The following is a 26,616-nucleotide window of genomic DNA, read 5'->3' on the forward strand; positions in this document are numbered from 1 at the left end:
ACACTGTTTAAGGTTGGCGGACAAATAAGAACCTGACTTTGGAAAAAGTACGGTAAACTATGCCTGGTCAAACTTGAATAAATAGTGGGGCTAGGGCTTGGAATTATTCTCCTAAGATTTCCATTTTTCTCTCCGATATACCATATGTGACTAAAGCTTGACATTTATAGGCAACTGAAGCTGTTTCTGCAAAATGACCTGTTGTCTGTATCGAGCAGATATAGGTAGCTTATCCCGAGTACAAAGCTATGTTAATTTCCCGCAAGCAGTCTTCTTGTGCATCTTTGGTTTGAAGATGATGGGTACCAAAGGCAAGCTCCCAAGGCACTCCTTGAGAAAACGGGTCAACACATTCGAGATTCAGGGTCGGTAAACTTTTGAAAAATGCCGTACCTTCACATTTAGCCAGGATTACCTGACCGCCATTTCCATCTGAGTAAATCCAGTGCTCGTTTTTAGCCATTTCGTCGCCTTCACTTGCCATAATTTCACTACATGATTCCACAGCAAGGTCTTTAATGGAGCCTAACGGTGCTGCACGATAAGAGAAGAAAACGATCAAAATCATTATCTTCAATAACAACAGGATGGACTCAGCAAGTTGAAAAATTTCTTTACGGCGTACTGTGGAAGTATAGTTATTGAACTATCCAGCACATAGCAAAAAGATAGGTTTTTTAAACTAGATGCATAGGTACTTTTAAGTACCTTTTAAAAAATATACCGTGGTCTACAGCCAAAACGCCATAATTGCAACATTATTTGACCATAGCTCGCGATCTACCCTTGAAAAGCATAATTTTAAGCATAAGATATTTTCAGCTCAGTATGTCGGAGCTAAAGAAATCCTATTGTGATATTCTCGCGACTAAATAGTAGCTTATACTGCATACTCTGGAGCTGATAATCTATAAAACTGTTGCTTGATGGAGACTACAGATTAATTATTAATCATCCCACGCCTTCCATAAGAGCACGGTGCCTTTATATACATTTAAGGAATCACCTGCAAACTCATTGAAAGATACTTGGAATCTAGAAAATTACCTCGGTCAAATGCACGCCTCATGTAGAATCTGTGCCGATCAGGCATGAAGTCTTCTGGTCTGGCTTCTTTTGTTCTGGAGTTCAGCTCGCAGATATTTCTGCCAATGATGACGTTATAGCTCTGGCATCTAATCTCTTGCTCGCATCTGAGATAACACTCAGCTGGAAATCCAGCCTGAACCGTTTTAAACGTGTGGCCTTTAAAGAACATTCCATACACGGAATATTCTTTTTCATGGCATTGGTCAGCGGCTACATCAGGAACAATCCCGGACATAAGCAACGAAACTGACAACCAAATTCGTGGATTCACCATCATCATCTTCATCATTTATTTGCCTTATTGAAAAAAAAAATTATTCAATTTAGAAAGTCAGGGTTATGGCGAAGAGACTTCAAGAAACCACCAGGCTTATAAGAGAGGCCACCTGGACTGTCATTAATAAATAGAAAATATAATGCTGCGTAAGTGTCAATTCCTGATTTTACAGATAAAAACTGCAACATTTTTTCCTTAAGGGTGAATAAAAAACTAGATGAGGAAGTAATTGATATTGGGAGAGAGTTCCAGATTTTGGTACCTTCAGTTGCCTGTAAATGTCAGCCTAAGAAAATATCACACGAATACCGTCAAAACATACAAATATTTCGTTGTATAAAAGCTTCTATCTATTTTCCTAACTTGTAAAGTGTAATTAGAGATTAAGAGACTTAACTTTGAGAAGATTTTAGGAATGCTTTTTCTGAAAAGGATAGTAGAGGTTCAATTATTTGGAACAATAAAGACGTTAGGATAGATGGAGAATCGGTTTTTTACAAAATATATTTTTTTAAGATGTGATTTCAATTAGGTAACTTGGTTTATCTCAGAGTAATTTAGAGTCCCTAAATACTATTACAAAAGTTACGAGTTTAAAATGTAATTTTCTCCAGTGGGATAGTCTAAGGTCGGCTATTTCAGATTTCTTAAGGTATAAGGAAGATGATGTCAGCAATTTTCAGAAGTTGGGATTCTATCACAACAATACTTTCTTTGATTCAGGTGAAGCTAGAAGCAAACATTACTATCTATTACTTGCTTATTCAATTAAAAGCTACCTTATCAAATAGTCCAAAGAGGTTACAGGATAAATTTTCCTTTCTCGAGAGGAATTATCTGAGATTTATCTTCTGCCAATTAATGTCAGTATGGAAACGTATCTGCGAGATTTTCAAGATAAGGTACCCAATTATATAATTTGCACGAATATTCTGCTAAAGAAACTAGGAAAAGTGGATTCCGATGTCTGCTCCTTTTGCAACTTTTCAACAGAAGATTTAGAACATCTGTTATTTGTTTGCCCGTTATCAAAAGTGTTCTGGAATGATTTCAGGCTTTTTTGGTACGACGTTATGAAAGAAGATATTACTTTATCTTTGAAAGATGTAATTGTGGGCGTTAGTGGAAATATTGAAATAATATTGTAATGTTGAACTAGTGTATTTTACTAGGAAAATCACTAATTTATTACTGCAGGAGAAATAATACTGTTTTTCCTCAATTTCTTAAATGAGTGTTGAAGTCGAGCCAGACCTCTTGGGAACCGTCTTATGCGTCTTCATTTGAAAGCGAACATGTTTTACTATCGTATTCGTCCAAAAGGGGAGTTTAGAAAATCCTTTTAAACTGGAGAAGGTTGAAAACGCATCTTTTTCTGCGAGATATGTGTAATTAGGGAAAACGTTAATAACTTTGAGAATTTTCAAATAAAAACGGAAGGCGAGTATTTGTCAGAAAAAGGTAGGCATTTATTATAATTTCATCGTAGACGATATGTGAATCTCCGTAGGATGGCAATATCCTGGATATTATAGAAAATAACAGTTTTTGGAAACGATGTTGTGATTAAAACATTCTATGCTCTATTTTGTTTCGATAAGGTAATACTATTACTTAATGCTGGATCACTTTCGCTGACCTTCATATTAAAATAACATTCGCCGCTGCTTAAGTTGCGTTCGTGCACTCTACGATGGTCTCTCATGTATAAATAATTTACATTTTAGGCAAATCTACCAGAAGAAGCTAGTTTGTTAAGTTGTACGTATTTTGAAACCTTAATAAAACACAATATCAACCCCCTTCTACTGTTTTTATTATAATTATTATTATTATTATTATTATTATTATTAGTATTATTATTATTATTATTATTATTATTATTATTATTATTATTATTATTATTATTATTATTATTATTATTATTATTATTATTATTATTATTATTATTATTAGCAAATGTTGAGAACATCCCTTTTTTCATGCTCGTTCGCTTTTGGTCAGTCTGTTAGCTTGAACGTTTATCATCTAATGTTCAATTAAAGGTCCATACAACGAACAAAGTGGATAGCGACCAAACGTCTTGTGGTTTCTTTTGTGACTTATTTTGAACTGATAGTTTAACCAAAGACAGTACAAGTCTTCCATCGCTTTTCGATAATAAACATCATAACAGTTGAACACATATCTTTGCTGATTCTACGAAAAAAGAAACAAGGTGTCTTCTCAAGAGCTTGGATAAAATTCTGTCACATTGTTTATTGACTACCAACCGCCCAACGCACGTATGTAAATAGTACATATTTCTGACTTCCTAACAAAGGGAACTTAACAACGAGGACGGCGACGGCAAAGTCAGCGATGCAACACAATAGGATTTATTAGGAAAAACTAGCACTCCGGACAGTTTTAAACGAGTAAACATAATCACGAAGTAACCCAAGTAAAATGAAGTTATATTTTTTTTAGTGTCGTTCCCTTTGTCGTTGCCGTCGTCGCCACCTAAGTTCCTTGGAATGCCAAAAATTTCGAAATTTGAAGGAGAACGTGGGATCAAGACGATGAATTTTTCTTTCACTTTCTGGACTTGAATGCCTTTACCGCTGAATGTTCCTGTTTAATAGGCCATTTTTATGATGGCGTCACTTGACTACAACTACCAGAATTCATTTTGTTTTTCCTTTTCAAATTCAAATTTTGTAATCCCAGTGGAGAGCAAAGAACAATACTCTAATTAGCATGAGAAAACAAAAAACTGAAGGATTCTAATAGTTGTAGACAAATGACGCCATAGCGAAAATGTCCTATTCCTTCATATTTTGCAAGTTAAACGGTTTGGGAAAAAATAGATCATATAAAGTGAATACGTATTTTTAAGAGACGTTTTCGTTGGCGTTACCGTCGTGCTTTCGTTTCTTCCCTCTTTGCTCTACATCACGAAAAGTGACAGAAGGTTTCGTAGCAATTCTGATCCTACAAGAATAAATTAAACCTCTCTTTCCAAATACGTTATGAATTCTATAACAGTTGTCACTAAACGGAATGAAAACACTGTTTTCAAACAGATTATGAATCCTTTAACAGTCCTTATACCTTCAAAATGAGAACATTCTCACTAAATAGACGATGACCCCTTTTATAGTTGTAAAGCTACAGAAAAGAAAACATTCTTACCAAATACGTTAGAAGGCCCTTAACGTGTGAGGTTGTTGTAGAGTCGAGTTGTAGTGACAGAGAAATTATCATTAAATGCTGGAGATATTAAACACGACGGAACATATACAGTGAACAGAATGTTATGCCTGCACCTGCACCGTGTTTTGACGTATAAAATGTTTTAAACATGTTATATTTGCAGTTCATCGGCGTCTAAGCCAACAGAGGCACTCTTATAGTTCCCCCAAGTCCGACTGTAAAGAGTTCTTCAATGTGTTTATTAATTAAAACTCGCTCACTTGTTTAGTAAAGTGACAAATAAGAAAAATTTCACGAAAGACGTTTAAAAGAAATTGAAGAGACCGACTTTTATGTAAGACGTGGCATGCATTTGTTCTCTTATTTTACGTCTCAGCTTATATTATCCCACGTCATAAATGACGGATCAGATAATTAACTCTGCAGTGTATGTTTAAGTGCTACTGGACGTTACCCTATCAAGCAGTTATTTGTACTGAGCGGCACAATAGTTGTAACTTGATTTACGTTTTACAGATTCAGCTATGTGGCTTGTTCTGTTCGTGTCAATTTGACTTCCTTTGTTTTAATTTCACCAGCCCACATGCCTGCAATGATAAATGAACTGTCTTTCCTTAATTTTCTTAAATGAGTGTTGAAGCCGAGCCAGACCTCTTTTGAACCGTCTAAGGCGTCTTCATTTGAAAGCAAACATGTTTTCCTATCGTATTCGTCCAAAGGGGATTTTAGAAAGGAAGACGTTAATGACTTTGAGAATTTTAGGCATTTGCTATAGTTTCATCGTAGACGATATGTCAATCTCCGTAGGATGGCAATATCCTGGATATTATAGAAAACAAAAGTGTTTGGAAACGATGTTGTGATTAAAACATTCGATGCTCTATTTTGTATTGATAAGTTAATACTATTACTTAATGCCGGATCACTTTCTCTGACGTTCATATTAAAATAACATTCGCAGCTGCTTAAATTGCGTTCGTGCACTCTGCGATGGTCTGTTATGTATAAATAATTTACATTTTTGGCAAATCTACCAGAAGAAGCCGGCTTATTAAGTTGTACGTGTTTTGAAACCTTGGTAAAACACAATAAAAAAATCCCTTCTACTGTTTTTTTATTTTTTTATTCTCAGCAACTGTTGAGAACATCCCTTTTTTTTTCAGGCTAATCCGCTTTTGGTCAATCTGTTAGGTTGAACGTTTATCAGCTAATGTTCAGTTAAAGGTTCAGTTCATACAACGAACGAAGTGGATAGCGATCAAACGTCTTGTGATTTCTTTTATGAATTATGTTGAACTCATAGTTTAACGAAAGAGAGTACAAGTCTTCCATCGCTTTACGATAATAAACATCATAACAGTTGAACACACATCTTTGCTGACTCTACGAAAAAAGAAACAAGGTTTTTTCTCTAGAGTTTGGATAAATTCTGTCACATTGTTTATTGACTACCAAACGCCCAACGCACGTATGTAAATAGTACATATTTCTGACTTCTTAACAAAGGGAACTTAAGCAACGAGGACGGCGACGGCAACCGGCGTCAGCGATGCAACACAATAGGATTAATAAGGAAAAACTAGCACTCCGGACAGTTTTAAACGAGTTATGATAATCACGAAGTAACCCAAGTAAAATGAAGTTATATTTGTTTAGTGTCGTTCCCTTTGTCGTTGCCGTCGTCGCCACTAAAGTTCCTTGCATGAAATGCCCAAAATTTCGAAATTTGAAGGAGAACGTGGGATCAAGGTGATTAATTTTTTTTCTCACTTTCTGGACTTGAATTACTTTGCTGTTGAATGTTCCTGTTTAATTCCTTCATATTTTGCAAGTTAAACGGTTTAAGAAAAAGTAGATCACATAAGGTGTATACAGTCGAACCTGTATATAACGGCCACCCTCGGGACTTGAGGAACTGGCCGCTTAATACAGGTGGCCGCTTAATACAGAATCACTAAAAATACTCACTGGGTGTTGTCTAATGTCAATTTTAATGGTGTCTATCATACAAAAACATTTCATGCAAGGAAACAATAGGACAATCAACACTCTTTCAAGCGATCAATACTTTAAACAAAGTTCAGTGCCAACTCGTAACTTAATGGTATAATATACGTAACATTGTGTAAAAGCACTGTGCAATAAATTGTCCTCTACTCTTGTACGGTGTACAGTACTGTATTTCTAACTCACTTACTTACGTGACTCGCAGTTCACAACAAAATATCTCATTCCGTCATTTCATAGTTGTTACGATCGAAGTGGAGTTATAACGGTAATGTTGGTAATTAAAAGTAACACAATATATAACAAAATTCTTCAAGTTAAAATAGGAATATTAATAGGGTAAGAATTACAGCGACTTAAACAAGTGGGACACGTGCGTTTGGCACCTCGGAATTTGAAACTTTTGTTTGTAGAGCAAGTCGTTGACTGCCGGCACTCCCAGCGACAATTCCTGTTATCCATGGTACTGTGTATATGGCTTTCCATTCAAGGGTGGCCGCTTAATACAGGTAAAAATAACAAAGAAAGACAAACATGGGACTGCTACAGGGTGGCCGCGGCCGCTTAATAGAGGTGGCCGCCTAATACAGGTACCAAATACAGCGTTTGTATGCGCGAAAAATCGGGACTTTAAAAAGTGGCCGCTTAATAGAGGGTGGCCGCTTAATACAGGGCCGTTATATACAGGTTTGACTGTACTTATTTTAAAGAGACGTTTTCGTTGGCGTTACCGTCGTGCTTTCGTTTCTTCGACATCATTAAAAGTAACAAACATTTCGTAACAATTCTGATCATGATGCTACAAGAATATATAGATTACTTCATGGAAAGTGCGCGCATGAAGGTGTGCTTTCTTGTTGCTGAGTTTGCATTAGGTTACTGATTTACTGTGTTTATGGAAATGTTTAAGTGTCCTCCATGAAAGATTGCTCCGCTAAATACACTTGCTCCATGCGTGTTAATAGTAACTGTTGGTTTATATATTGCAGTTTCATTCATGTGGGCCTCCTCCTGATTGTTTTCAAGTTGACTTCTAATGTTTTAATACTTTTTATTGTTATCCGTCCTTCGATCATCACCTTCCCACAATATTTGAAGTGTTAAGAGCTACTGACTGTAAATATCAAAAATCCCACGACAGATAGGAAATTTCCGATTTTATTTTATTTCACCTGAATGTCCGCTTTAGTAAACTATTTTCAAAAATCACAATTAAAAGTTCCACCGCTCTTTCGTTTTCCTAACAATTAGAAAAGTTGAATTTACGGCCTTACGCCCGATTCAGCCGCCCGGAAAAATGGGAAAATCGTGCATCTTTAGTAGGCTCGCACACAGCAACGAGAACTAGTCCTGTCTTTCTGTCTCGGCTGCAAGTAGATCTTTCTATTATCTCTCGTTAAGTGTAAAAATAAAGTCGTAAGTCATAATTGTAATGTGCTAATTCACTAGTTGAAAATAGCGACCTTCGAAGATCAGATTTCGAATTGAAATTAGGGCCGATTTTCGACCCCTATTTCTGTCCTAGCATATGTTTTCAGGAGCAAAACTATAGGTGAAGTCTAACCTTAATCCTACTTTTTCACTCCCTCAAAGCGCCTTTTTTGGCCTGCTAAAAACGAAGGATCCAGAACTAAAAATTTGCAAGGTATTTTGACTAATTCAATGGCTCGCTGTCAAGATTACCATCACGCGAATCACATAACTAAAACAATCCACTCATCTAAAGTTAACGTTTTCTTTTGTTCTCAACGACAAATCTCCGAAGCAGGTATTTAATATTTCAGTTCCTTTACAATACCACGTCATTATTTCAAATTTTGAAAGTAACAAGATGCCTATTCTGACTTTTACGCGTCAGATGCTGTGCTTGATTTATTCAATAAATCAGGCACAGCATCTGACAATGGAAGTTCCATTGTACGCGTCGCAGATTTTTAAATCTATCCTTCTTTCGCTATTGAAATGTGCATCTTTCAATTATTAACTTGTTTTACATGTAGCAAATTCAGTTTTCTCCTAGAGGGGATATCCTCGTTATTTCTCTCTTGAACAGAAAAGGCTTTTTTAGTGACGTGGCCATATTGGGTTAACGTTTTAGTTGGAAGAAAATTAACCCTTTTGAAGCAGTAAATCGAAAGGATAAGTTCTAAGAAGTACTCGACAGTTTAAATGATGGAAAATGGACTACCACCGTCCAGGATGGTGATAGTAGGGAGTTTAAGAAACAAGGACGGCAACGATAACGAGAGCGCCACAAAGCAATAGCCTCAATGAGCAAAAAGAAATCGCTTTGCACGTGCGTTTTACATTTTGGTACATTTCTTCGCCGTCTTCCGCAAAACAACAACGTGAAATGACTAAATTTTAGGTTTTCTCGACAACGGGAGCGTATGACGGAAAATCTTCTTTAGTTTTCGTTACTTTGACGTCGTTCATACTAATTTAGTTCCTGGAGAGTTCCCCAGCATTTTCCAAGTTAAACAAATTTAAATGATTGTGAAAGAATTTCAAAAACGAGAAGTTATATTTTTAAATGACGTTCTCGTTACCGTTGCCGTCTTCGTTTCTTAAACTTCCTAGTATCGTCCACGTAGCGCTGCCAGATCTTAGGTTTGCAGGGCGCGGATTCTATTGCTTTCTCTTCCAAGATCTCCATGTAGAGATTAGCAATAACTGCGGAAACCGGGCTCCCCATTGCTACGTCTTCTCGTTGTTCGTAAATCGATCCATTATACGAAGTCTAGAGGTCCGCAATTTGAGCAGGAGTTAACGTCGTGCGGTCAGCTTCCGTAGCCGGCTTGTACGGCATCCCCGATAGAAACGTGGCTAAACAGCAATCTTCTCACTGCTGATGACGGATGCGAAGTGAGCTGAGTTGGTCGCCGTGAAATCCGAGTTACCTGTTTGGGGAGACAAACTGCTAGCCAAGAAAGCAGACAAATCATATGTAAAGGAAGCGCTACGTGGACGATACTATCACCATCCTGGCCCGAGACAGAGTTGACAGCTTTCTACAAAACCTCAACAGTCAGCAACCGACCATCCGTTTCACCATAGAAACCGAGAATGACAGCAAGATCGCCTTTCACGACGCGTCAGCTTCAAGAGAACCAGAAGGCCGCCTTACCACCAGCGTCAATAGGAAGCCAACTCACACTGATCAATACTTAGCGTAAGATTCACACCACCCTCAATCAGTAAAACGCGGTATTGTGAATAGTCTGTACGACCGGGCAAAATTCTCGTGACCAAACCATCAGTCATCTTCTGAGGAGAAGAAGCTTCTGTAATCTGTATTGGTCGCTAACGGATATCCTTCTTCCTTTGTGCAGAAGATCACCAAGGAAAGAGCTCGCGGCAGAGTTCAAATCCACCGCCGTTTTACCCTACGTACAGGGTTTATCGGAGCCTCTTTACCGCTGCTTTTTTAAAACAAGGCTTTCGCATCACATTTGGTGCGACCTAAGGACACCGTCGATCCGGCTAATCAAGATGGCCTGGTTTACAAGATTCCCTGTGAATGCGGTAAAGTCTACATCGGGGAAACAGGGAGATCTATGTACGAGAGAATCAAAGAGCACGACAGGGATAAATGACTCGCCCGTACCCAGACTTCCGACGTCTCTGAACACGCCCACGAGACCGGCCATTATCCGCTTTGGAACGAGGGAAACTTTATTGATGGAGACTCAAACTGGTACACCCGTAGGGTCAAGGAAGCTATCCACATACGACTTCACCCTAATAACGTCAACAGGGGCAGCGGAATTGAAATTCCCGAAGCGTGGATGCCTACGATCAAGAAACTCAACAGGCGGAGAGGTACAACAACGGACTGCTGGGTGAGCAACTTCTCGCCGGAACAGTGAGGATCGAAATGCACCAATCACAGCCGACCATCGTGATATAAACGGTGCCACGTAACCAATCGACCTCATCGCCTGATGAAGGCTAGCAGTAAGCAGTCGAAACGTCGCGATATACATCTCAAAATGACTAAATCGTGTGACAAACAATAATACACTTATGTGATAACATTTTAGGTGACATTTTGTGTTTAAAATCTTGTGGTTGTTTTGGTTCATTAACAGAATATCTACCATTTGGTCTGAACTGGAGATATTTGCTTTAAGAAAATAGGGAAAAAATATTTCGGCGATGTTTTATAGAATCGATGTGCCAAAGTATAAGGTTCTGAGTAGCCCTTACAATCGCACACTAATCAGGCCGCCGTTTAAGGTTCATCAGATTGTTATTCAGTTACGTAGTTTGGTAATAGACAGCATTTGACGATGTGGGTAACTGAAACTTTTTGCTTAGGACACTGTAGGAACAAATGCCTTGGGCGATGCTCTATAGATTGAACCGATGTTATGAATTGTAATCAGGTAAAAACTACATCTACAGAGAAAGTGAAATTGAAATTAATTTGTGTCATTATTTTTAGACACTGGAAAAAAAGAGTATTTTTCTGTAATCCTTCTCCTCACTGCCCCGTTATATGATTTAAAAATAAACTTAAGGCAGATATAACCCAGATTGCCGTCATCGTCATCATTGCTTAGTTCCCTAAAAAAAAAAGCGCCACACCAATACCGAGTAAATAGCAGCCATTGTGTTGGCGAGCCCTATAATAAGTTATATAAAAACATGGTAACCTTTTATTTTTTTGAAAGAAAAGGACAATTTTGTTTTATTTTGAGACTCATTTTATGTTAAGAAACTCGACAATGTGTTATAACAATTTACGACAGCTCCGAATATTGCAAAATACACCAAAGTATTAATATTACTACAATTTCAATACGGATGGCTTTGTTATAATTCATAATCCCTACGAGGCACGAGAAGTCTAGAAATTTAATGATATAAAAAATCTGTTGCAACTCTTGTAAATGTTATGTAATTAGGTCTTTTACATGTATGTATCTGCCTTATCCTTAAGATGGACAACTTTATTGTATATGTTTTTACTACAAAACCAATAGAACCAAGGGTGATCTCCCCTGAAAAGCTCTTACAAGCTTGCTGAGATCATCCTGCTACTAAATAAGTACTTGTAGATTCAATTGATGGAAGTAAGAACAGTGGCAAAAGTAAATAAAGTGAAGTGGAGTGAAAATGGCAGTTATCACAAATCACGACAGCTGTTGTTAAAATTCTTGATAGTTATTAAAATTCACTACATTATTACAATTCGCGGCCGTATATATTGGTTTAAAAAAATCAACGTCTTCTCGGTGGTCACAGTAGCAAGCAAAGCCTCTCTAAAAGAAGCCGCTCAGCACGCTCAGGATTCTGACACAACTTCTTTCACCAGTGAGAAGTTGAACGCGGAGAAAGTTTATGATCAGTGTTTTGCTCCGAAGCGGAGTAACCTTTATGATCATATTTACAGTATTACTGAACAAGGACCGGTTTCTGAAACGTATTAAGCAGGCTGCCCAGGATACGCAAAACGACCAAACCTCGCAGAAGGGATTGCTCAGCAAGAACGGCCAAGAACTTGCTTTAAAAATGCCGGCTGTACTGACTCCGTCGCTACCAAAGAAGAGACTTTTCTACATAAGACAAATTTAAATTTTTTTAAAAAAGTTTTTACTTTTTGTTTTTATCTGGTCTTTGCTGTGGCGAAACGAGGATCACTTAGAACCTAAACCATCTGTTTTTTTTCCCGGCCAGATAATAGTAAGCCGCTGCTTTCTTTGTGATAGCTATATGAGTAGCTGTATGTTCTTGCTCCATGTACATTCAGCGCATGCGTGTTTGGCCATGTCGTATAGAAGAATGACGTGTCGTTAGTTTTTGAAATGAGTCATCGACATTGTTCAGCGGCTAAGCATTAACCGCGAAATAACCTCAATTGAAAGATTCTAAACATTTGGTAGCCTGCGAATACAGCCGCCTCTCATTCGCTCCCGCTACTGCGTGTGAAACGCGAAGAGAGACTCTCTTCGCGTTTCGCACGTAGTAGCGGGAGCAAATGAGAGGCGGCTGTATTCGCAGGCTAAACATTTGGGGTTTTTAGACTTATACATTTCAGAGAGGACTTGTTCCATTTTTTTGGTTTATTATTATTATAATTATTATTATTATTATTATTATTATTATTAATATTATTATTATTATTGTTATTACTGGAGAGCCAATTATTTTAATTTCCATCTTATATATTGTTTATGGTCGCGGCCTACTCGCGGCCTGCTCGCAGCTTTTAAATACTGTGACACGAAACACAGCTATGTTCATGTTTATAATTTTGTTTAAATACAAGAAAGATCCTCGCAGTTAGTACGCAACTAAAGCAGCTTAAGCGATTACAATGTCAATGTGTGGCATATGCGCAGTGAAATTGTGCATATGCCACATATCCGCACTCGGATTTCCTTTTTCCGAGTATGCCTGTGTCACTCACCGAACAATACATCATTCTCTTGGATATTAGATTGTTGTAAGTTGAAAAATAAAATTAAGTCCAGTAAAGAGATTAAAATGTTGATGATTTTTAGCCTAGCGTGAGAAACGCCAAACTTCAGGCTGACCAATTCAAATTTTCAAATCAGTTGATAAAACCATTTTTTCGCTTACCCTGCTAATGGCCATGGTTCCACTGATTGTATATTAGTAAATCTACAGAAAATATAACTTATTGACAACACAATACATTACTAACTATCCTTTATTTTTTCCACATGGCACTTACAGTAATATCTAACATCCTATGTTCAAATGTGACGGGCTCATTTTTAAGAATGTACAACTAAACAATGAGAGAGAATAATATAAACAAATGAAGCAAGAAACGAAGAATAATGTCGATTTCTTCGACTAATACCAGGCGTGGTTACCCTTGAACATAACCAGGGTGTTATATTGACTAACCAGGCCTCTTGTTCATAAAGGGAGGAAAACGTAAGGGGAACGGTGTTTGGTGATCGCACATAATGCGTCCGAATTTTTCGTCAGGTTCGCTTCTTAGTATTTGCATGAATTTTCTTTCGTAGTTTGTGACATATTTCCTTCATTGTGTTTGCTGTACTTGATTCAGCTCCTTCAGCAGTAAAGCTTGAAGGAATGGTTGTGGTTTTTCCCCGAATTCCCCCCCCCCCCCCCCCAAAAAAAAAGTGAATAAATAGATAAAATAAAATAAAAAAAAAAAGCTTGAGGGGATTATACCTGTACAAGAAATGAGAAGGCTACAGACAGGTTAACCCGTCAATCTTCTAAGGTGAAACAACAAATCCACATTTCGATTCATTTACTATTTATCTAATGCTTAGTGTCATTGCTAGTTTTTGTAAGTTCGTACTCAAGTCTTTCTTTAATCGCGAGGTTGTAAAGTTTCTCCAAGCATTCTACCGAGGCTCTATGCTGAGAAAAAGTATTTGGGTAAAGTGTGCATTGCCCTGAGTAACGAAATGAGTAGTGACGCACAGGTTTCACACCACCCATTTTTTCTACCAGCAGGCCAATGTAAACATCTTCCAGTTTGAAAGGCTTCTTGCTGATATCAAACATTTCCACTAACTTGTGGACCATGTCTGATGATAACACATACGCTGGACCATTGCAGAAGCCCGGATACGTAGTTCTGTTGTACTCTTCCACAGATACTCCATACTTTCCTCTTCGAAAAGGTCGGCCGTACCGGCACGCTCCCGTGTAAAGTTTTGTTTTAGGTGTATCAGGCTTTCGTAGATATTCCATCAGCAAATAAGGATTAATAAATACATCATCATCCGCCTTGAGTAGGTACTGAAAATCGCAGTATTTTGATGCCCATTCCAGACCCATCTGCGTCTTTAAGGTAAGATTATGATAATGCTCTTTTTGAGCTCCTCGTATTAGATCTCTGTGCATCATTCCCTCAGCTTCCAAGTATTCATTTTGTACGCTGTCATGTGGAGTCTGACCGAGAAGAAACACTGTCTTCCATCTCGTCTTCATGGATGGATCTGGTGCCCATGTTTTGCGAATGACTGATCTTCTATCAAATGAAGCAGGCCTGGTAAACACCATAATCAATAGAAATACCTTTTGTGTGCATCGTTCTCGTGATATTAAATATGTCTTATGTGGAAGCGCTTGTTCTTTGTTTGTTGACGGAGTCAGGGCTTCCACTTTTAAAGCCAGGGAATTATTGTTTTTGTTGAGCAATCCGTTCTGTGAGACTTTCTGGTCTTGCAGATGCTTGACAGCTGTCAGATACGGGTCCTTGCTCACCAATGCTTTCAAAATGATGGTAAACAAAATCCCGCTTAGCAGCAAAAGACTGATAATAAACTTTCTCCGCTTTACAGTCCTCGTTGGTGTGATAAATTGTGTCAGACTCCTTAAGGACATCTTTGAGGGAGGCTTTGATAGGTTCACTTTCAGAAGAGCTGAAAAGAGAGTAACGAAAGAATAAGTTGATTTCATTGTATTTAATTCCTGTTTCCGGCAGATATTAAAGTATATTATTTTAAAGAACTAACATACTTCTCAGAGTAATCACCTCCGAAAATACCAACACCTAGAAAGTAAGGATGAAATTTAATGCTTCAGGATTAACAATTATAATAATTATAATAACAATAATAATAATAATAATAATAATAATAATTACAAACCTCTATATCGATATATTCGGTAGCGCTTCACAATATTGTTAAAATAGAATTATGTTTAGAGCAACTAAGAACGCAAGAAACTATTAAAAACTACAAGCCCATTCAATCAAAGGCTGCGATTACCTTGTCAATAAACTAGTTAAAAAACAACACATGACTAAAAATCTATTTAAAGGCTAAATTAAACGAGGTCCTCAACACGACCATTTAACGATTTCAAAGTTACTCCATTCCCTACTAGTGGTATAGCAAGCTGTGTACTCGTACGAGACAAATTAATAAAAAGCAATCTTTGCTCAGTATTGTGGAAAGCGTGTGTCAAAATATACAGGCTAATAAATCTTTATACAAATGTAACGATCGTAAAAGGGAAACTAACGTACCAGTCGTAAACATTTGGGACGTTTGTAGCGCCCAGAACACTGAAATTACAACATGCTAAAATAAAAATCCAGAACAGAGTAGCTCTTATCCGATATTCCCTTTGATGTTTACAGAAAAGAGGGAATCCCAAACAAGCAAACAAGTACGTATTGCAAGTAGACTTTCTCAAAGTCCGTTTTCGTTGAGTCCATGCAGTCATAAGAAAAACACCAGTCCCTTCGCGCGTGCTCTCACAGCTCTTCACCTTAAGAAGTCGACTTGTGGCAAGTCGTATATTTCAACTAACGATGTACGGCCGTACGTATACAGAAGTATTGTAGTAGATTAGAGAGCCATACTATTCTCCATTGGAAAATTACCCGTCAGTCTTACTTACTCTGCCACAAACTGAACTAAAAATACGTTTGAAATCAGCCTGGTTTACAAACAAACTCTGAGCACTGATTGCACCGATACGGAATTTAAATATATATATTTTTTTAAATAACCATTTATTTGCAAAAACACATTACTTACATTACTTACATTACGGGCTAAATACATCACTAGACAATACAGTATTCTACGAACAATACAGTGCTCACTGGTTACTTACACTTGTCTACTAACAATACAAGACTCTAATTACAATTCAACACATATCAGACAGTAAAATGGCTTTCGCTCCTTACAATTACGGCTACTTACAATATATACTAACTTACGACTAAATTTAAACTACCTAATTACATCCAATCGTTACTTCACATTATGTACAGCAACATAGCTTACCGCCTACTTACTAATCTTCGTTATTAACTTATTGGATTTTAATTGATCATTTGGGACTGGAGGGCGTTCTTCAATGGGCTCCATTTCTTTTTAAAAGAATTTAGGGTATTATTATCTAAAGCGATTTGCTTTTCAATTTTCATGGAGTTCACGAGCAATTGTTTATATAGTTGCACCTTGGGTATGGTGTTTCTCAGTTTACAGTTGTATATATAATGTCTGGCAATAAGAAGTGAGTGATGTAAAAGTAGATGTGAGACATCGTTAATTAAGCCTAGACAGAGAGTGGGAGAGAGAGAAATGTCTTTCAAATCTTGAAGGTGTTCGGATATCCATTCAAATAAACTTTTCCAGAATGCCTGAGTATGTTTGCAGTGCCAAAACAGGTGAACCAGAGTTTCAGTAGTTTCACCACAAAAGGAACAAGTGTCGACTTGTTTTATACCTATCTTGCAAAGAAAGTCGTTTGTAGTAATTCGTCTATGAAGAAACTTAAACTGGAATACTCTAAGCTTTGTTTCTCTTGTACAGAGGAATGGTAAATAATAAGTTTTTTTCCAGTTAATGATCGAATCTTAAACTATACTCCCTTCAGAAAGCCATTTTTCTTCACTCCGCAAAGGTGTGGAAGCCGTCTATAAAATTCTTTGGAAATATTTGAATGAGACAGAAGAATCGCTATATCATTTGAAAGAGAGTTGTGTAAGACTGGTGAGCATCCGATATTACTTTAAAGTACTCAAGATAATTAGTTTTAATATTATATTTATCTATGAATGCATTATAGCTTAAGAAAGTCTGATCTTTGTTAAGTAGATCTTTAACTTCTTTTACCCCTGCCTTAAACCAGGCTTTGTAAAAGAAAGGTCGGTTCTCTATTCTGATTAGTGAGTTATGCCATAAAAACATAGAGTCAAAATCAAGGTTTTTCTCTCTGTAATTTAAATTGGTCCAGTGTTCGATAATTTCCCTCAAAAAAGGATCCTTTATGTTAAGCTGTAAAACGTCTTGCGGTTTAAGGTTACTTAAAAACACTGCTTTGCCTCCACGCTTCTGGAGGTAGTAATCAACGAAAAGCTTCCATTTCCCCTGATTATCATTATTTAAGTAACCTTGTATCCACTTCATTTTCAGAGATTCGTTAAAACTTTGAACATCCATCATCTTGAGACCCCCTTTATCGTAGTCATTAATCATTTCCACTCTTTTAATTTTATCCCCTTTTTTATCCCAGAGAAAATCATACAACAAAGAATTAATTTCTTTAAGTGCACCTTGATGCGTTGGGAGAGAGGATAGAACATGCACAATTTGCGATACTGCCAGAGATTTAATGATCGTAATTTTACCTAGAAGAGTCAACCTTCTTGCAGACCAGCTATTTAGGATGTTTTTCATTCTCTCGATTTTTTCGGAAAAATTATCGTAAAAAGCGTTTTTCTCTACAGTCGAAAACCAGACTCCCAAGGCGTAAACCTTTCTCTCAGCCCATGTTATAGGTTTGTTAGAGAGTAATGCTGCATTCGAATTTTTCGATGATCCGATCCAGAGGGCCTCCGTTTTATCGTAGTTAACTTTCAAGCCGGATATCAAAGCAAATGCGTCAAGTAAGTATAGAGTTCTAGAAAAGGAGGATTGTGAGCCATCTAAAATCACTGTCGTATCATCTGCGTATTGCGAGAGTTTGCACTCAGTGCCCCGGATCGTGATTCCACGAATTTCATTATCCTTCCTTACTGTGCTACCCAATATTTCTGCACATAAAATATACAAATAAGGGGAAAGAGGGCAGCCCTGTCTCACACCGCGACTTAACGTAAAGAAATCGGAGGACCATCCGTTGTTTTGGATACAACTGCTAATATCAGTGTAAAATAATTTTACCCATGCAATCAAGGATGTTCCAAAGTTATAGTATTTTAGAGTTTTCTCAATAAAGCTCCATTCTACACTATCGAAGGCCTTCTCGAAGTCGACAAATAATAGAAGGCCAGGGATTTGTTCTGTATCTGTAATTTATTATACTATCGAGAAGTCTGATGTTCTCTCCAATAAATCTGTTTTTTAAAAAGCCGGTCTGATCGTTGTTGATTTTCTTTGGTAGGACTTTACGTACTCGATTAGCAATGGATTTGGCTGCTATTTTGCAATCACAATTAAGAAGTGTAATTGGTCTCCAGTTCTTTAAGAAATGAGCAGGTTTGTTCTTTTTTTGGTATGAGGGTGATTAATCCTCTCCTTTGAGTAATTGATAGAAGGCCGTTTGCATATGCACAATTTAGTGCGTTTAGAAGATAATGATGTATGTCTTTCCAGAAAACCTTGTAAAATTCGGCTGGGAGGCCGTCACTTCCAGGGCTTTTGTTTGCTTCCATTGATTTCAGGCTTTCTAAGCATTCAGCTTCGGTCAATAGACCTTCGCATTCTTTTTGTTCGTGCGCCTCTAGCAACAGGGTATTTCCTTCTGGGAAAAAGATGTCCTCAAGCTCTGCAATTAACTTGTGGATTGCAGGAAGAATACAGTGATTGGTAGAAGGATTTTGCCTCTTTTAATATCTCAGTGTCCGTCTTAATGGTACTATTGTCATCTAGCTGAAGGTTTTTAATGGTTTTTTTTTTATTAAAATGTCTTTTTTCCAAATTCAGAAAATATTTTGTGTTTTTTTCTCCTTCATTATACCAGCGAGACTTGGATCTTATAATTGTTCCACGGGTTTTATATTTAGATATTTCTTCTTTCTGGAGAATCTTAATAGCTAATTCGTTAGAAATGTTAGTTTTGTCTGTTTCCGAGAGATTGTTTTCTTCCAGTTTCTTTTGAAGGGATAATATATCGGTTTCTAAGCTTGACTCCTGTGTTTTCATTTTGGTTTTCTTTTTCTTTGCGTAGTGAAGGGCGCTTGATCGAATTTGCATTTTCATAGTGTCCGAAAGGAGAACGGCGTCAACCTCTGTGTCATTTTTGTAATCATTCGCCACATCATTGATTGTTTCCTTGATTAAGTCAATATACTCGCTATCTAACAAGAAGGAGGTATTCAGTTTCCAGAAACCTGGTCCCCTAGGATTTTTCTTATTTGCGAGATGTAGTGTTATTAGAGAATGGTCAGTTTTATAGCCAGGTAGAATGTCCGCTTTTGTAATTTGTACTTAAACTGGAACTGGTCAAAAAGAAGTCTAGACGACAGTGCACATCGGGTTTCCTCCTTCTCCAGGTGAATCGTTTGACATCTGGATTAAGGGCACGCCAGATATCTACTAAATCTAACAGGCTAGCAATGTACCGAGCTTTTCTTAACGAATTTTTATGAGTGGTCGGGTTTCCCCGAGATTTGTCTTTTTCAACTTCCAGGACCAAGTTATAAGGCACCTCCAAGGACTATCTCTTCGCAGTCGAAAGAGAGAAGCTGATTGAGCACACTTTGGCGCATAAACATTTACTAAGGTCAAGGTCTTATCCTCTGTTTTGATGTCTATTATGACAAATCTTCCCTCTGGATCAGAGAATTGTTTCAGAATTTTATGTAATAATAATAATAATAATAATAATAATAATAATAATAACAATAATAATAATAATAATAATAATAATAATAATAATTATAATTTATTATTTATATAGCGCGCGAATCATAAACAGATGCTCTCGCGCGCTTTACAATAACGATATCCTAAATAAATACAATTTAAAATTACAATGGCAAGGTCAATGGCTAAAATACAATTCTCAATAAAGGTCAAAGGCTTGTCGAAATAAATGAGTTTTCAACCTATCCTTAAAAGATTGAACACTTTGAGCGCAGCGAACTGCGTTTGGTAAATTGTTCCAGAGCGCTGGTGCGGCTACGGTAAAGCTACGATCACCCAGCGTACGCAGAGTCTTGATTCTGGGCGGTTGAAGGAGGACTTCGCCGGACGACCTAAGACTATATCTAGATACTGTCTTTAGGGTGATAAGTTCGCTAAGATACGCTGGAGCAAAATTCAAAATTATTATTAAAAAGTATACAAGTTCCGGCACTAGCACTTGAATAGCTGCTAAAAACAGCTGAGAAGCCCCATTCTGAAGTCCACAAGACCTCTTTCTCTTTAGTACAATGAACTTCTTGAAGAAAATAGATTGCGTAGTTTTTTAACTTAAGCCAGCGAAAGGTCTCACGCCTTTTCATGGTATTCGACAGCCCTCGCACATTTAAGGAACAGATCACTAAATCCTCGGCGTAGGTGTTGATTGTAATGAGGTGTGGATGAAGACTATTGGTAAGATTTTCAAAGCGGTAAAGATATGCGTGACCGCTAACACCTTGCATAACGAAGCATTATTTTTGGACGTAACAAGAAAAATGCATTTGGAGAAGCCAAAATAAAATACGTACGTAAACAGAACACGAAAATACACACAACAAACTACATAAAATTCATCCTGGGTTGTGAAGTACACAAAATGCAGTAAATAGGACCGGAAAGACAGACTTACATTAACGTACACGTAAACCAACAAAAAGGCGTTCGCTATTAGACTAAGGTCTTTTGATGATAGAGCCATGTAGCTCGATCACTTCAAAATCAATAGCGCGAGGCCCAATAAAAACTCAACTTTTGCAATGCGCGCCGTTCCTATAAGGCGATCTGGTTTTGGCTGAAAAGCGCGTCACCGCCCGCAAAAACAAATATTACATCTATAATATGGCGTATGTATTATTGGAAAAAGAAAAAGGAATAAATATATATATACGTATATTGTATTAACGGGGAGGAAGTATATCCATTTCTCCAGAAATTATATCAGTTGTACATATTTATGTATATATATTTCCGAAATGATCATAATTACCTCTAAATATCTAGTGTTTTTCCTACTGGCCAAAGCTTACCTCGAATATACAATTTGTCTGGTTGTGCCTTACTAAAGGTAGCAGGGATTCTATTTTCTCTGGCCTTTCTGAATGTGTCCATTTGATTCTTCCTTCTTTGTACGATTTCATGTGGGAGGTCTTGATACATCTTATAAGCTGTCCCCCGGAGTCGTCTTCCTAAAGACAGGATTTTCTCGCAGTCTTTAAATCTTAGGAATCGCGCGAGAATTGGTCTTGACTCATCGGTTTTTTTCCTTCCCAGTCGATGAACTCTTTGTATTTCTACTGTATGGGCGTCTCGGAATCCCAGGTCAGTCTCAAGGAAAGTGCGAAGCCTTTGCTCTGTGTCTTCGTCGTCGTTGTCGTCTTCGCTGATATTTTCAAATTTTATATTTTCGCGTCTTTAGTACGCCTCCACGTAAAGGTTCTTAGTCTCTACATCTTTAATGTTGTTGTCGAGATGGTTGATTTGTCGTTCAAGCTCGTTTAGCTTCTCTTCGAGGTTTTCGCGTTGCCTTTTAAGATCGTCCAGCGATGTTTTGTACTTTTCTTGACTGAAGCTCAGGCTTTCTTTCAAGTCGCTAATGTCGGCTGTAGCTGATTGTTGAAAGCTCTCCAGTGATTGCGTTCTCGCTTCCAGTTTTACGAGGGTATCCTGAATTTTGTTCACCGATTTCTCGATTGAATCGAGTTTTCCAAGTTTTTGGAGTATCACTTGGAGCTTTTGTTGTACATCTTCTACCATACTTGCGGCCGCCATGAATTCGTCGTCACCTTCGTTGACTTGCTGAGTATCAATTGAAGAATTCGGCGAACCTCTAGGCTATTTTGCGTCCGGAGATTCCTCTGCAGATGAGTTAGAGGATCTATTTCTTCGTTTAGTTAAGATGTTTTGGAAGAAATCCCCCATTAAATTTTACATAAAAGGAAAATCTTGGCGGACGGCTCGGCCATGCTGCTTACTCCTCCGCCGCGCGCATTTAAATATTTAAGGATTTGAATCATTATACAAAAAAGTAAATGGTGAATGTGACAGCACATAATATCATAATATCATAATATTTTGAGTGGTGCGAATCTTTTTATTTATTTATTGTTAATATTCGAGATTTCACCGGTTCTACTTATTTTTAAGAGTGAATGTCAGTAAAAATCGGAGAAAATTCAAAAAATGTGGCTACGTCAATTGATGTTTATTCAAATTTGATTGGTGTTCGTGCCAAAGTGCTGCTAGATCCTAAAGATTTAAAACGTTAAGCCTAAAAATCAATGACTGAACTGTCTTTTGTTAAAATATCAGAGGATTTGAGCCACTACCGGTCAGCGTTTTTCCTCGCTGAGTTTGGAATATTTTAGACTTTTGCGTGATTTAGAAGAAGTGCGGTCTACTTCATCCGTGCTCAGTTTGCTCACAAACGAGCAGAGATGAAAATAATTGCTCTGTTTTGACTTACGAAGAATCCGACTGTATTAAATTATCCTTAGGAAAGATTCACTGCTATGTAAACCTCTGTGTAGCGAGAAGCTGAAAAGCCTAAAATTTCGAGTTCTCGCGAGGTGAAATCCGAGCTTCCGGTAGGGTGACCGTTTTTCGTGGTTTTCTGCCGTCATATGGAATATTTAAAAAAATAACTTTATATCCTTCAGTTTCTTACCTAGGCCTTCAAACTGACAAAGCATGAGCGAAATTGATTTTTTGACCGTGACTACGATTTCTTTGATTTTTACTGACAATCACTCTTAAACAGTTCAAGTTTCAATTTTGGCAGTGAGCGTCGAGTAAGTACAAAAAGGTAATGTGAAACGTGACAGGACAATATATTATACATAAGTAATAATAATATTTCGAGTGACGTATTTTATTGAAATTGCTTGGATTTCACTAAGACAACTCCATTTAATTTAATAAGTTCGCAACCATGGCTACGGAGATAATCCCTTATGACTGCCCCTTGTGTACGTTGATAACAAAAGAATAATATATCTCAGTTGCCTCTCAGTAATGGTACAAGATTATTCTATTTGTTATAAAGCCATAGTTTGCACTGAGAATTTAAGCTGAAAAATATGTTACTTGACCTAAAACACCTCAAGAAATATATGATCCAGTAAATTCACTTTGCACTGCATTTCTTGGTTTCTTTTTTAATAAATGTAACAACGTAATCAAAACGCAAATAGATTTACATTCAAGTCGTCAAACAATGTTAGAATTTGCGTCAAAAGGTATTACATATGATTTTGTGGTGTACTAAAAGTTTATTCAAAAATCCAACAAGAAAAAAGAAGCAAAAGAGACAGGTATCGAGAGCTTATCTAGGCAGGCCAGACTTACAACAAGGTTGTCCTCGCTCCTGTGGCGTCACTGCGAGGCATCAACAGCAGACTTAGACGTCAAAGACAAACGTGGCCTCGTTTGTCTTGTGTTTATGCTTAGTATCATGTCACGTTCCCCCTAGCGAGGATGTCATCAGAAGAATCATTCTTTTCTGGTGTTTTTTAGTACCTATGGTCATGCTATGTCATTATCGTTTGTGGTTAGCGATTTCGGACCAAACAAACGTGCTTGCTAGTCCGGCACTGGAAAACTGACTGTTGAAGAGTTTGTGATCTTCATATCTCTACTAACTAGTGGCTGGCGAAAGCGCCTTTTAATCCATGGCGCCATATATTTAGAATTTTCATCAATTCAATTTTCTTTGGGGCTCCTAATGGAGAACGCAGTTTAGTTTAGGCGCGCGCTAATCTCAAACCGCGCCATAACTCTTTTCTAACTGAAGTACAAATATTGACTTTGATTGATTCTGAAACATTCAGATGCACAAGTTTAGGACATCCAGGAACAACATTAAGCGAATCCTCTATCCCACACTGACAAAAAAAACAGATATGAAAAGTACTTATATCGCACTCAAAAGGAATACAGCCAGGGCTCTGCAGTCAAACGTTTTAGGTTAAGTGAGGACTTACCATTGTGTGCGTTGAGGTAAATGGCCGACTCTGTTGAATGAATTAAATGTAACAATTTATCAAGCCCGATAGTGGCTATAGAAAACCACACATAAGAGAATCCGTTCCTGCGTGGTTTGCCGTCTTCAACTGCTGTCTAACTTTTTTCTTTTTAGAATATTCAAATTAGGGGCCTCAAGACATCCTGTCATTCTCCCTTACCACGGTAATTTAAAATTTAATGTAGGCCCGGTCACCAAGCCAAATGAAACTTCTGGAAATAGCACCTTAAAATTGGTAAAAAGGCCAACTATGAAAGTCTTGTCTGTTAATAAAATAGCGAATATATAATTCTTTATAATGGTTTGCCCGTGTTCATACAAACGTCCAGCAAATAATTGTGAATTTACAGCACTATTTCTTCGCTATTTCAAAAGACAAGACTATCAAACTTGGCCGGTTTACTAATTTTAAGCTGCATTTTTCAGCAGTGTCAATTGTTTGGGGTTATCTGGCCTACATAATTTGTTTTTTAAATTACCATTCACGCGTCGTGTATAAATTTACATGTGCAGGTTGTAATGCCGTTTACATCGGGGAAACATCCCGACACTTCTCGGTACTCGTGCGCGAGCGTTTGAAAAGGGATAGGACCACTCATGTCTTCCAGTATATTGACCCAATCTGAGGAATGTCGTAGAAATTGTTCCGAGACTTGCTTTTCAGTGCTGGATACGACACCCAATCGCTATCAGTTGTTAGTATAAATCTACTAGCGTTCTACTACGAATGCCGTTCTCTGATTGGCTACGCTACCCGCTATCTATTCTGTGAAGGATAGTGAGTGGCGGTTGTCATCAAAATTTAGCCCGCTTCTTCGCGTTTTCGAAGCGTCTGTGAGGAGGGTTTGGATAATTTAGTTGTTAAATTTTGAACAACTTGTAGATTTTTACTAAAAAAAATTAGATTATTCGCTCTCGATTTCTATGCGTGATAGCTGATTCGGGCGCTATCACGCGATAGAAATCTCGAGCTCATAATGTAATTGTTAATTATTATTATTATTATTATTATTATTATTATTATTATTATTATTATTATTATATTATTATTATTATTATTATTATTATTATTATTATTATTATTATTATTATTATTATTATTATTATTATTATTAAAAGAAGCTGCTCATATCCGCCTTTAAAGCCCTAGTCTAAATAAGTAGTTAAAACACGCTGAACTGACACTAATGTTTTAGTTTGATTTTGATTATTTTTCATTTCTTTTTGTATTTTTTTTCGTTAGTTTTATTCTTGGTTTTACTTATTCGGTGTTTGTTTATGCTGCAGGCGCGCGTGCTTACCTAGTATTCGAAGTGTAACGATCAAATTTATTCCTACTTACAATCTACAATCTCTACAATCAATTTTATAAATTCTACTTATTCCCATTTTTGTAACTACACAGAAGTAGTGGCCAACACGAAAGCCTTGCTCCTTTGGCCACTATGCACTTCTTTCCTAGAAGGTAAAACCACTTAAATATAATGCTCTGCGTGTTTATTTTCTTACCATAAAAATATATTGTATTTCGAATAAGTGTGAATAAAAATTGAATTGAATTTAATTTAATTACTAACGACATTGTAGCATTTACGTATTTCAAACTTGTAACTTCAACATTATTTTAAATTTAAATTCACATTGTAAAGAACACATCGATGGTCGATCGAAACATGTCTTGCAAACTCAAAAATGTTGTCAATTTTCTCCGTGATAAAGGTCTATTGTCCATTATATAACATTGCCAAGCAAAGAAGAAAACAGCAGTTACCGCATGGAATTCATCCTCGGAGACCCAGGGGCAGTTAGTCGGGTGGTAGGGACGAAAATCCCTTCCACCCGACTAACTACCCCTGGGTCTCCGACGAACAAAACTGATTGCAGGGCTGACACTACGACAAAGGGCTTATTTGTTTGGGCCTGGTTTATTTACACATAAAGTGACGTCTGGCACGTGCACGCTACTACAAGAGATCCAGCAACGAAACGTATTGAGAAACAGTTTATTTTCAGTCGTGTGGTCCCCTGCATTCAAACGTAAAACACGCCTATATGAAACAGTAGGCAAAGGCACTGAAACAGGTACCATGGTTACCATGCGTGTATGCTTTCCTACACAACAGTATGGATCCACATGAAACTGTTCTTTATGGCCCTTCAACATCAAACCAGGTATGCTATTATTCTGTTTCAAATACATGGATCTTTACTATTGTGTAGAATGCTGCAAACAGCCTTTCCTGCCTTACCTAGTCTTACCTGTATCTGGGGGCATGCACCTTGTGAAGGTCATTAACCCCTCCACCTCTCTCTTAAAAAATCGTGTCTACACCCCTGTGAGTAAAATATAAAATGAGATTCAAATATCTTTTTTAGATCGAGAAATGGTGGAAGGAGTTGCATGAGAGAATGGAAAA

The 26,616-nt window shown here is 37.4% G+C and overlaps 1 protein-coding gene and 1 pseudogene across 1 annotated transcript; both read right to left on the reverse strand.

Annotated features, from left to right (window-relative positions):
- The window catches only part of LOC146481088 (uncharacterized), a 45,086-nt pseudogene that overhangs the window by 5,902 nt on the left and 12,568 nt on the right, over positions 1-26,616 (reverse strand).
- On the reverse strand, positions 13,280-24,293 carry LOC146481089 (beta-1,3-galactosyltransferase 1-like). The gene is made up of 2 exons (XM_085108583.1): positions 24,159-24,293; positions 13,280-14,949 (listed from the first exon to the last, which is right to left on the reverse strand). Exon 2 carries the CDS (start codon positions 14,909-14,911, stop codon positions 13,838-13,840), a length of 1,074 nt encoding a protein of 357 aa, XP_084964709.1. The 5' UTR covers positions 14,912-14,949; positions 24,159-24,293; the 3' UTR covers positions 13,280-13,837.

Source organism: Pavona decussata, unplaced genomic scaffold, assembly GCF_977016875.1.
Source record: "Pavona decussata unplaced genomic scaffold, jaPavDecu1.1 SCAFFOLD_51, whole genome shotgun sequence".
NCBI classification, from domain to species: Eukaryota; Metazoa; Cnidaria; class Anthozoa; order Scleractinia; family Agariciidae; genus Pavona; species Pavona decussata.